This window comes from Danio aesculapii, chromosome 7, assembly GCF_903798145.1.
Source record: "Danio aesculapii chromosome 7, fDanAes4.1, whole genome shotgun sequence".
Lineage (NCBI taxonomy): Eukaryota > Metazoa > Chordata > Actinopteri > Cypriniformes > Danionidae > Danio > Danio aesculapii.
The window spans coordinates 30,466,625-30,480,293 of record NC_079441.1 but is presented as its reverse complement, the minus strand read 5'-3'; the positions used below and the strand labels follow the sequence as shown (position 1 = coordinate 30,480,293).

Below are 13,669 nucleotides of genomic sequence, written 5' to 3'. Positions count from 1 at the left end.
TATAAAAAAAGAAGAAAAAAAAAAATCAAAGGGGGGGCTAATAATTCTGACTTCAACTGTATGCCTATATCAGTATTACCAAGCTATTTGAAATCTCAGAGCCAGAAATGCAGATAAATACATCCATCCAATGTAAATTCTGTGGAAGAACAAACACTCTAGAAAGTTCTCAGGTAAGACTTGATATGTAAATTCTATGGAAACCAGTATCTCATGTAATGTTGTCCAGAGGGAGCAGGCAATCATCACTAGCACTAAGAGATTAGGATTTTCTTTGTCTGTAGGATAGATCAATGGAGTCAACGCTCCAATGCACTCTGCGTGATATCTGATACACCCTGAACACAGACACAGACCTATACACAAACCTGCTTTCCTTCAAAGGTTGTTATCAGACAACTGAACAGAAATCTGTCTGACACTGATACCACTGCCACAGATAAGGGAGGAGTTTTCATCTGTTCATGGTAAGTCATCTCACGTGACATCTATGAGTACGTGGGCAGGGCCATAAAGGAATCGCTCAGGCGGAAAAGCAAACTGATCATAAGTGCATCCTCAGAACAACAATCAAATCAAACTTGTGTATGGAAGGATACTGATATGAAAGCATAATAATAGCTATCAGCATGGCTTAATGAGTGTTTGCTTAACCTTATTAAGACAACTATGAGGCTGCAAAATAATTAAAGCAATAATAACTGGACTAGATAAAGAAAGGGACAATAAAACACATTCTCTAGTGCATTTTATCTGAGAAACAACTTGCATGACTGAGTTATTTTTGTGAGGATCAAATTTTTCCCCAGTTCAAAGTAGTCCTTGGTAAGACCCAGCAGGGCCCTGTCCCATTTGCTACAGAGTAGGCCACTCTATTCTCTGTTTCTCTTACCACAACCAGCAAGTATACTCATAAAATCACTGTTTTAGCAAGGCAGTCCAATAAAAAATGAGAATTGGAAAAAGTAAACACACACACACACACACACATATATATATATATATACATATATACAGTTGAAGTAAGAATTATTAGCCCCCCTGAGTTATTAGCCCCCGTGTTTGTTTTTTCCCCAATTTCTGTTTAACAGAGAGATTTTTTTCAACACATTTCTAAACATAATAGTTTTAATAACTCATTTCTAATAACTGATTTATTTTATATTTGCCATGATGACAGTAAAATATTTGACTAGATATTTTTCAAGACACTTCTATACAGCTTAAAGTGACATTTAAAGGCTTAACTAGGTTAATTAGGTTAACTAGGCAGGTTAGGGTAATTAGGCAAGTTATTGTATAATGATGGTTTGTTCTGTAGACTACCAGAAAAAAAAATTATAGCTTAAGGGGGCTATAATTTTGATCTTAAAATAATTTTTAAAAAAATTAAAAACTGCTTTTATTCTAGCCAAAAAAAAAAATAAGACTTTCTCCAGAAGAAAAAAACATTATTAGACATACTGTGAAAATTTTATTGCTTTGTTAAAACATCATTTGGAAAATATTTAAAAAAGAAAATAAAATTCAAAGGGGGGCTAATAATTCTGACTTCAGCTGTATATAAGTAAAGTACAACAATTTTTTTGCTTGATTAAAAAAAAACTGCCGTTTGGTTATGAAGATTTTATATTTCAAAGTTATATATATGTAGATATATGTCATATATATGTAGATTAATCTTTTATAAATAGTGTTTCTTAATAAGAAAAATTGTTTTAAAAAAATGTTTTAGCATTAGTTAATTACTTTAACAAAATAAACACTTCTGAAGCATTAATTAATCTTAATTAACATTATTTTTTTAGCATCAGCAACAAATATTTTTGATTTAAATAATATAAAAGTAAAATATATTTCATGTAAATAACGGAACCAACAATGAAAAATCTGTCATATATTTCTTGATAGTAAAGTGATAACATTGTTATTTAAATGTATTATCTGATGTCTAAATAACCTAACAATAGCCTAAAGAATTGTTAAATAGCCTAAACACCTATAGGCTAAAGTGAAAAACTTTTTGATCATCATATATCAGTTTATTCCTAGAATAAACTATAAACTCATATAGTTTAAAATGTATGAAAATATTTCTGCTCTTGGATTCTGATTGGCTAATTCATCATCCAATTGTGGATTCTGTTGTTGATCACATATCATTGTACAGCTACCATAACATTGTTTTCTTAAGATATTACTGACAGTAAATAGCCCTATTACACGTGTCTAATATCTGAATTATAATAATTTATACAGTCAAACCCGATGTCCTGAACGAAATATCACGTCGAGCAGTGTTTAAATATGTTGTTGAATATTAAAAATATATAATGTATTAACATTTCATTGAAAAAAAACATTAATGAAGTCAATTTGTTATGGTATGCAAAGTGTCTGCGCAAACGTAACGCAGCAATGACGCTCTTGACTCATCCGTAATCTCGGTGCATTAGCCACAGCGCTTAAGCTCAGCAAGCTAACAGCAACAAACACAGCAGCCGAGACGCAAATCTGGAGCTTTCGCCAAACGCAAACTCAACAACCAGGGCTATAATGGCCTCTTTAGGAGAACCTGTTCGTCTGGAAAGAGGTAAGCCGCTCGCCGAGACACTTTCTGCCGAATGTGAAACGCGGTGTTGTGTAAATCACGCTTTTTGTTCTCCCGCTGTCACTTCGTGAGGATGGATTAGTGCTCGACAGAGAGATAGCATCTATTTACTGTTTGAGATCATATACGTTATTCAATAAACTAAACTACGTTTACAAAACTTATACAATGTGAAATAGGGAAATTTGTTATGTCGTTAAAGCTGCGAGTTTACGTTCAATGAAAGGAAAACACGAGGCTAACTGTCAAAAGCGTTAATCTTTTGTGAGCTCTGTTAGCATGGGCACTTCAGGTCAGAGATCAGAGTATCTGATTATTTCTAGAGGTTAGTAAAGTCTTTCAGTGACGCCCTGATAGTCAGCATCTTATTTTGAGTTTAACTGCAGGTTTAATACAGTGTAGAGGTAACTTAGGCTAGTAGATTAGCAAAAACACTGATTTAGCTATATAAATGAAGAACTAATAACGTGCAAAAGTGAAGAAACTGATAAGTAGCATAATATTAGTAAATTATTTCGTCCTTAAGTTATTTAGTTTTTATTTACAAACATTATTTCTTTTAGCTATAGGTACATTATGTACTAGTACATGAAAAATGTCTCAGTAATAATAACAACAATAATATTTGTCATAAAGAAAGAGTTTGTTATTCGTGGTCAATGTCCGTGTGGTATTTATTAGGAATAGCTGTTTAGCCACAGACAACATCTCCAGATGGCATGATTCAAATGATTATCCATGGTCTTACATATGTTGTTCTACAGACATATCTCGTGCCATTGAGCTGCTGGACAAGCTCCAGAGAACAGGGGAAGTGCCACCCCAGAAGCTGCAGGCCCTTCAGAGGGTTTTGCAGAGCGAGTTCTGCAAGGCCGTAAGGGAAGTAAGTGTTTCAACATCACATTCATGCTTTCAAATTAAATTTAAATGTCTTCTAAATCATTTTGTAGGTTGAAAAACTGGTGATTGTTTTTGCCTTGTTTACCTTTTTTGTGCTACGAATGAACCTTAACTAATCTGTTAATTATGACAGCAGACGTAGCAGCAGAAGTGTGATTTTTAGCTGTAATAATAGTTCTTTACAGCACTGTTTTGACTATTATATATTTTACTAATAAGAAGTGAGGCAATAAAATCATTTAATTTCATATTAGTTTTTCACATCTTATTTTTTTTAACTCCAAAACCTTTGATTTTTAATTTAGTGATTTACTGAGGCATTTTCTTACGAGTTGAAACAACAAGACTTGTGCATTTAAGTCATATCAAAAAGATTATACAGTATTCATGAATTGAATTCAATTCTTAAGTTTTATCTACAAAATATGAGGGCATTTTCTAATTACTACAGATATTGTAATTCAGTTTATAGCACCTTCATAAATGTAATTAAATCTGGCCATGAAGAAAAAGACATTAACGCATGCTTTATCAGTACTGATAAACAGTCGGTTAGCAGGCTAATAAGCTTCTAGTTGAAAGTCAGAACTGATCCTCATAAGAAAAAATGTTACACTATATTTAAATCTAACACCCTAGGTCCTATTCTTTTTAGCATGTGTACTTAAAGATATATGTGTACAAATCTGCATATGCACGCAATAAGTAAATCATAATTGAATGCATTTGTACTAAAGTCAATTATCAACAAGCAATTTACAACAAGCAAGCAAAACATGGACACACTTTTATTTCCTTTCCCACACACCACTAGTTAAGGTAATAAATAATTAGGGATGCTCCGATCAAGATTTTTGCAACCGATACCAAGTATCGATTCTTTATGATGGTGATTGGCTGATACAGAATACCAATTCTGATGCTTGAAGCTTCACAATACATTAAGCACATTTTTACTTTTACGTATGGTACTTAAGTGGAGAGCTCACCTTACCTCAGAGAATAAATTAAGGATGCTGCATATAATCCCTTAAACATGTCTCTTATAGCCTTTTAGGTGTGAACATGTCATGGTCAGAATTCATACAAAATAATTGATAAAACATTAAAAAAATTGGTAAGAAAAATAACATACAATGCAATTTGGACGCAAATGATGGAGGAAGAATTCAACATGTCTCAGTAAGGAAAAAGATAGGAGCGCATATTTGATGCATAAGAAGTTAAAATCCACACCTATAAATCCAATACTTCTTTACTAAAAGGAAATAGGCATATACATCACTGTTTATTGCAGTAAGTGTATTACAAGAAGTTATATTAATAAATATTCATGTTAAAAAATTATATATTTATGCAATATTTCCAGACAGGTTTTAGTGAACTTAATATTGTCAAAAGCACAGAACTTTCAGTTTTTAATGTAAAAGGCCTAAATACATGCAAGGTCATTCAAATCTTTTACTCGTCTCCAACTTACACAAACACTTGCGATCGGTTCATGAGATCGGCCAGCTCAGCGAGTACCGATCGAGTTATTAAATGTGATAAATGGCCGATACAGATCTCTGGCCGATCGATCGGAGCATCCCTATAAATAATGTTTATAATGAATACCTCTAATTATTCATTAAATTATAATAATTCTCTAATTATACTGTAAATATTTATTTATGTAATGAGCATGTTATAATGAAATAATAAAATGTGTGTATTTGATTCAGGGTTACTGGCAGTCTGTTTACATCGTTCCTGAATTAAATTTGAAAATGCGTCTGATATTCCAGTGTAACTTATCAGAGATCTGCATAAAATATATTTATAGCATCTTAACAGGTTATTATAGGTGAGTTTTTAGAAAGCATCATATGTTAGCTTAGAGTGGCTTATGCTTATAAAAGAAAAGTTGTGCATAAAGCCCTATGGATATTTGTCTGTGTTTTATGCAAATGACTCTGGGCATGCAGCTGCTGTTTTTAAAGTACACCCAATTCATTAACATCATAAAAAGGGATTACAAATTGATGTCCAAATTAAGTTTTGGTGAGAACTTCTATTGTATGTAATCCACTGAGGCATTATTGGTGAATGAGACCCACCGTGTGATGCTGAGGAAAGAAAAAAAAACAGTAATGTGTGATGCAGGTACCAAAGAATGACAGATTAACAATACAAAAAAAATTGAGCAGGCGGAAGTTGTTTCATCCTCACAAGCTCTTCCCCCGCCCCCCTTTTTTTCCGCCCAAGTACTCAGCTTATTTACGCAAGCGGTCGTTATGTCTGAAATTGCTCTCATCGCTAATGCTTATGACAAAGTGCTCATTAGTATAGTACATGCGTAGTTATTGTTGTGCAGAAGGACTGGATACTGGATATTGATTCTGATGTCCACAAATAGCATCAATCCATTTGTCTGTTTCAGACTGGGCATAAAACTAGTGTTCTGTTGCCCATGTAGTGAATCTAAGACTGTTGGCACTTGACTCGTCTCCTCCCTGCTGCTTGGTCATCTGTCGTGCTCACTGAAGACTCTGAACTCTCAGCACAAGTGATGCTCGCTGCAGAGAGGCTGTGCTTTGCTTTGCCTGAGAGCCTGTAATAAAGCAGAGGTTTCTGAAGGAAAGATTAGCTTCGATAAAGGTTCTGTTAAAAGCGTAAATGTGGTCTCGGCACTCATCTTAAATGATTGTTCAGTTATAAACTGCATTTTCACCTTTCAGCATGTCATTCTTAGTAATAACATGGTAATATTATTATTTATTTATCATCTGATGAGTAGTTCCATGTTATGGCTTTGTGATAAATGTCACAAAATGTTTTTTTGTTTGTTTTAAAAATGATTTAAGGCATAACAACATTAAAATATGCATTTTGAAAAAAATGCTGATACAAGTATAAAAATAATGGTATGAAATCACTGCCATTTTTAGGAATAAGCTTTTAAATGTTTGGGTCAGTAATATTACTTTGTGTATGTGTTTTTTGAAGAAAACTTGAATACTGTCTGTTTGAGTTTTTTATTTTATTTATTTTTTTTAATTGGTTTCCAATAATATAATTTAAAACAGTGTTTCTCAACCACTTTCCTGGTGGACCACCAACACTGCATGTTTTGGATGTCTCCTTTATCTGCCACACCCATTACAGGTCTTTTAGGCTGTCTAAAATCGCCTACTACTCAGTAGGTACTGCATTTGAATTTAAATGTACTACTCGGCCATTAGAAAAGTATGTTCTGTACAGTATAAATGTTTGTAGTATGAATGGCTGCATTTCGCCATTTTGTCATCATCACGTGACCTACCCATGTCAATTGCGTCACTTCACTCCAATTCATGAATACTTGCAGTGCATAATGAGTTAACAAAACCGCCATCATATGCGCATTTCAGAATCTTGGCGGAAGTAGCAGGTTATCTGGGTACTTCTCACAAACTGTTTTCAAATTCTATGAATTTGGACATACTACTCATACTGTTTTTATTATACTATAGTATGGAAGTATGCGATTTCGGATGCAGCTTCAGTCTCTGCTAATAGGCTGATGATCTGATTTAGGTGTGTTTGGTTGGAGATGTGAGCTGCGTCCCAAATGGCACACTATGCACTTATGCACGTACACACTCAATAGCATATGTATGCATGCATACATATGTATGTAGTGTCATCCCAAATGGAACACTGGACAGGGAAATTCAAATCGTTTCCCTGATGATGTTTGACAGTTGCCAAATTAGTGAAATAAATGTCCAAACTGCCAAATAATACCTGCCACGAGTATAACCACATTCACCATCGGCAGGCGGTATAATCACTCTCGTAGGAAAATTTTTGCTTTTTACAATCCAAAAAAAAGTAATTCAACATGTGCGCCCGAAAGCTCAGCCCTTTCTGCTACGTGAGCATAGTTGAGTGCATGAAGTGTCCAGCATCCCACATTTAATTTTACCGGTTGAATAAGTGCATCATCCGGGTTATTAAAGTGCACTTATTATTTTTTAGAGTTTTCAGTGTGAATGCACTACTTGCATCATTTAATCTACAAAAAGGTGTAGAATAGTGCATTTTAGAGTAGAAGTATGTGATTTTAGATGCACCTATGGAAAATGAGCTGGTGGTCCTCCAGTAACATGGTTGAGAAAAATCTAGTTAAATATTGGGATACAACGCTGAATTTTCAGTTGTCTGTGATTCCTCAGGAATTAATCAAATATATTAATTTACTGCTGAAGTAGCCTGTCTTACTGTTATCTATGGTGGAAGCTTTTGTCTTCTTGAAAACTAATAAAATAATTTAGAAAATTATTTTAAATTCAAATGAAACATTTCTTTATTTTAGCTTTTGGTTAATTTAATGCATGTTTGAGTAACTGATCCCAGATGACTTATACTAATAAATTAACATGATCTCTAATACTGACTAATTAGTACCAAGTATTTATGTATAAACTAAACATTTTAGTATTATAGTCACTTTTAAAGTTCAGTTACACACATGTACTTTTATTAAATGGGTTTTAGGCTCTTTACACGCTTTACAACCATTTTTTTTCTCCACACTATTGAGTGAGTCTTGAAAATGCATCATAATTCACTGAAACGCTAAAAGTGTTACATTATCGCTTATATCTGTGCCTACACAGTCTTATTAAACCTGACCTCTGGATGAACAAAACTGTCTATATTTTGCATGTGTTGAGGCTCCAAGGTCACCCATGACGTTTCTCCTGAAAAGCTTGTTTTTCTGTTGCATGTGATGGTGCTCGAGTAAAGTGCTGTACTTTTTTTGATAGATGTGTAAAGTGCTTTATTAGTAACTCAAGAGCTGTGTTTCTTAACCATTTACACTTCACTCTGAATATTTTCTTGATTCTCAGATAAACACACACATTTTGGTTGAACACTGAGGCTTGTGGGTGGACGTATAATGATGGCCCTGAATGCAAGATGGAATAACGATGTGCTAAACATGTGCTAAAGCATCAAGAGCGAGCCATGTAAAGAGATTGATTTGATACAGTATCCTCCTAATGGTGTGGCTTTCCAGTCACAGATTACGGTCTAGGACACAGTTGCACCGTTAATGGTGGCTGTCCATTGAAGATCAGATACAGACTAATGTGACAGACTTAAATGGCTTGTTAAGGTTGAATTACGATTCACAAGTAATTTAGTTTGTAGCTGAACTGAGATGGATCTGGGAAACTGCCTGAGGTTCTGGAAATCTGGTTTAAATTGTATGTCGGTGTTTGTTTGCCTGGATGGGTTTACAGAACAAGACCACAGAGTTTGTATTCATACTGCATTTGTGTGCTTTCTGTGTGTTTGTCAGGTATACGAGCATGTGTATGAGACGGTGGACATAAACAGCAGCCCTGAGGTGAGGGCGAACGCAACAGCAAAGGTAAGTCAGGTAGACAACTCTATTCCTTCTCAGAGCATAAAAATGTATATTTGTTATTCATTTGCAACATTAATGCGTGCAAGTTTAGTCTAAATGTGGGAAACTACAATTTAAGACATTAGTGTGAATTGTGTTTGTCTCAACCTGGGTTTAAATTTAGTAAATATGAGCTCTTCTTTGTAGATGGTGTGGGCCAGCAGTCCTTAGTGGTGCGTTTGTTGGTTTGTTTCTTTGTTTTTTATTTGTTTGTTTTTATACAAGACACAACATCGTATAACTCTTACTAGGGCTGCACAACATATCATTTCAGCATTGCTATCGCAATGAGATCAATCGCAATAGTCACATCGTGAGCATACGCAATGTTGAGTCTGGATTATAATTAATCGTTTGCATGTGTTTTTGATGTCTGTGATTGTATAATAATCTTAAAAGCATTTAGACATAAGAAATGGGACCATTTGTAACTTTAATGTTATTGAATAATTTTTTCATTCAGTTACTGTACTTGAATACTCTTAGACTCGGGATATGATAAAACACTTTATTTCATTTGTATCTTTTTCTTGACTGCATTTATATATTGTTATGCATGAAAATACTCACAGATATGCACTCCCACTGCAGAGTCATCCCAATCGATCTAACATTATAACTTCTTTCGAAACAAAGATTCAAGTTATCTGGTGAAATTGTATTTAGATTGCAATATATATCGTAACGCTAGATTTTTTTCCAATATCGTGCAGCCCTAACTCTTACGTTAAACAAATTGTATCTCTGGCGCTTGAAATTTGTAAGTGAATTGTATCATTTCAAAAATGAAAGTAAAACAGTATTTTCTGACTAGCTTTGGGAAATTTCAACCTAATTTTGTTATGTTATGCTTTAAAGTTTAACGAAGTAGCTTTTATGAACATTTTTAACAATTCAAAGTGATATATTGTCTGCGTTGCTGATGTTGTATATTACGCTACAAAAACCTTTTAAATAAACTGGCAGTACGTTTTCTGTTATTTTATAGACTTATTTCTCTATATATTATTTCTTATGCGTCACATTATTTCAAACTGCTTAAATGTCAATAAAAGTCACTTTGTTAAACTATAGAGTTGAATTTTCAACTTTAAAAGTCAACAGAGAAGAGATCAAGGTCCAACAGGAAATTCACAACCATAAAATAAACCGAAAAAGCTTGAGAATCACAAAATACAGAAACTGTTAATTAACAGATAATTTTTACTGTGTACTGTAGATTCCGTGGTTACTGATACATTTGGAATGCTGCACTTAGAAAAATGTTATGGCACTACAAAGAAAAGTACTTTTTGCTGACCAAGGTTATTGTAGTTTTGGAGTTTTTATTTCAGTACTATATTTAAAGTTGCTGTAAATTTAGTTTTAGTTTGGTTCATTAATGTTTTAGTTTTTTTTTTTTTCTGAACATATTTCTATTTTGTTTTTATATATTTATATATTTAGTTTCAGTTTAAAAACATTTTTTCAGTTAAAAGGGCACTTCCAGTGTTGACCAAAGCAAGATTTGTGTTTGCACAGCTTTAAATCTTGTGCAGACATCATAGAAATAAATATAAAATAATTGTATGAACTCCCTGTGTTCGCGTGGGTTTCCCCCACAGTCCAAAGACATGCAGTACAGGTGAATTGAATAAGCTAAATTGGTCGAAGTGCATGTACGATAAGTTGGTGGTTCATTCCACTGTAGCAACCCCTGATTAATAAAGGGACTAAGCCAAAAAAAATGATATGATGAATTGTATGAACAAATACTTAAGTCAAAACCACACAAATGCAGCTTAAATAAATAAAATAAAAATGATTCTTTTTAACTGTCATACATGTAGATGTACATGCCTAGTTTACATTTTTTGGGTAGATAAGGAAAAGATTATTTATTAATGTTTTAATTTTAGTTTTTGTTTAATAAAATAATTTTGCTTCTGACTGTCAGTTTCAGTTGGAGATTCATATTAACATATTTCAGTGTTTAGAGCTGGGGTGCCCAAACTCGGTCCTGGAGGGCCGGTGTCCTGCAAAGTTTAGCCCCAACCCCAATCAGACAGTCCTGGGCTAGCTAATCAAACTCTTCCCAGTCTTTCTAGAAACATCTGTGCAGGTGTGTTGAGGCAAGTTGGAGCTAAAATCTGTAGGACACCGGCCCTCCAGGACTGAGTTTGGACACCCCTGGTTTAGAGTTTGTGTTTTCTTCCAGTATGTCAAACATTGTAAATTGTGATGCTCTTCTAGCATGTCCATTCTCAGCATTAAGGACGAGCAGTGCATGTCTACAGACAGCCCTTCACTCTTCACTTACAGCAGCTACAGTTAATAGTGTCCAGAAGTAACATAATTTTCTCTCTTCAGCTCTTAACATTTTTTTATTTCTCCCTTTTACATGATAATAATTATAAATTCGATGTAATGATGTGAAGATGATGTTTAAATGGTTATGTAATGTTGAATAACTGCATCAGTGCGCTGCAGGCATATACTCAGCTGTAATTAGTGAAGAAAAGAAACTAAACAAGCTTCAGCCACAACAATTACTGCAATAGCACAGATACTCTCAAATATGTATTGAGGTTGTGCAGAGGAAATTTTTGAAGTATATGTCATCAAAATGGTCTTTCTTTTACTAGGAATTAAATTCTGTGAACCATTTTTGCTTGTACCTTAACAGACAGTGAAGTCAATCTGATTATCTGATTGGCTTAGCTTGGTTGTAATGCCTTCTTTAGCACAAGACTGTGTGGCCTAAATATATATCAGCAACTTATTTGAGGCAGGTTGCTATTTTCACCTGCATTTTATTTAGAAAACAATGTCTGTTCACCAAACCTGCTTGCAGAATAAAAGGTAAAAAACTGTTGTAAAAAATGAATATATATATATATATATACTCTTTATTGTGACCTGATTCCTTAGAACCCATTCTAATATGATTTCATGCTTTCAAAAGAGTTAAAATACTGAATTCTGATAATATTTTAAGGAACTGTGAGACATTGATATAATAAATATAGTGTGTTTTGGTATATCTATGCCTTGCAGAAGTTGTTTTTTTGTTACCCGTAAGTGGTTAATTTCTTGTCATCTTTTTCGACAGGCTACAGTGGCTGCGTTTGCAGCTAGTGAGGGTCATTCTCACCCACGTGTGGTGGAGCTCCCAAAAACAGAGGAGGGACTGGGGTTCAACATAATGGGTGGGAAGGAACAAAACTCGCCCATCTACATCTCCCGCATCATTCCTGGAGGCATCGCTGATCGACACGGCGGCCTGAAGAGAGGAGACCAGCTGCTTTCTGTGAATGGAGTGGTATGTACACAACAGACCAATGTACTTGACATTTAACCTTTTATCTGAGTTCACAGGTGCAGATAATCTGTAATATTTCACTTATTTATTTTATTATAGATTAACAAATCGTGTACTGTACTTCCTCTAATTTTGATTTCTTTTTGTTTCACTGGCAATAGAAAAAATATAGAATAATTTAGAAAAATTATATAGAAAAAAATTGAGAATAAATCACAAAAATGGAATTGAAAAAATAAAGGAATTTACATGAAAACCAAACTGGTGTGATTTCAGTTAGACTAAATTATATGCAGTTATTTTTTTCAAGAAAGTACTTTACACCTTATGTTGCACATAGCTGTCTAAATGTAATTGTATACGTTCCTAAGGAAGTAAATCAAACAAAACATTTACACACAATTGACATGGATTAGGTTCTCTTCACTTCACAACAAACCCTTTAAATATAACAGTATTCAAAACAGAAAAGAGTAAATGCTTATAAAATGAAGAAGTTGTTGTGGCATTCACTATGTAAAATGTTTGACTGGTTGACCTTTTTATTCATCAAAACAAAATGATCATTTAAATAAATGGTGTCAGGAACATAATTTAAACAAAGTTATTGGTCAACCTTTATTTTCTATTTAAGAGCGCCCCATTAAAGGGTTTGGTAATACTTTATTTTGATGGTCCATTTGGGTGTTAGTAGACTGTCTGCTTAATATCTGTTGATACTGCTCCTTCAACAGATATTTAACTGACTATATGAAACTTTGCAAGTACATGTCAACTTACACTAACCCTAATCCCCGCCTAACAGTCTACCTATAATCTAATAAGAATTAGTTGGCATGTAGATGCAGTGTAATTTAAATTCAACCAAAGAACCATCAAAATAAAGTGTCACCAAGGGTTAAAGTGAAACTGAAACTAGCAGCATGTTGGAAATAAGCTGTACAAATCTAAATGTGAACACTTTGCACACACTCAGATTTGATGTAAACTGCATTATGTAAGCTGCTTTAAAGTACAAGTCACAGCACGTTTCAGATTATTAAAAAAACTAAACTTATATTCAAGTTATGTGGCGATATGGGCATTTAAAAAATAAAAATGTTGATAATGTCCAACTCAAAAAGCATTTCTTGTCTTTCAGAGTGTAGAAGGAGAGCACCACGAGAAAGCAGTGGAGCTGTTGAAGGCTGCTCAGGGCACAGTGAAACTGGTGGTACGGTATACACCTAAAGTCCTGGAAGAGATGGAGTCACGCTTTGAGAAGTTGAGGTCTGCCAAACGCCGGCAACAGAACAACTTCCCCAAGTAGGGGTCTCATCTGTGCCCCCCCACCCCCCACTCTCTTTCTACGAGTGCTCTCGTGCTTATGGACCCTAACGCTGAAGGCTACTTAATCGAGGGTTCGGCTTTGCTAACG

At 34.3% G+C, this 13,669-nt stretch overlaps 1 protein-coding gene across 2 annotated transcripts; it reads left to right on the top strand.

Moving 5' to 3' along the window:
* The first annotated feature begins 2,449 nt into the window (after positions 1 to 2,449).
* On the top strand, positions 2,450 to 13,592 carry LOC130232867 (protein lin-7 homolog C). Of its 2 annotated transcripts, none has more exons than XM_056462848.1 (5): positions 2,450 to 2,593; positions 3,376 to 3,494; positions 8,844 to 8,915; positions 12,043 to 12,252; positions 13,394 to 13,592. In XM_056462848.1, exons 1-5 carry the CDS (start codon positions 2,557 to 2,559, stop codon positions 13,559 to 13,561), a joined length of 606 nt encoding a protein of 201 aa, XP_056318823.1. In that variant the 5' UTR covers positions 2,450 to 2,556; the 3' UTR covers positions 13,562 to 13,592. The 2 variants fall into 2 exon arrangements, with proteins under 2 accessions (XP_056318823.1, XP_056318822.1); XM_056462847.1 differs by having other exon boundaries at positions 8,844 to 8,924.
* The last annotated feature ends 77 nt before the right edge of the window (positions 13,593 to 13,669 follow it).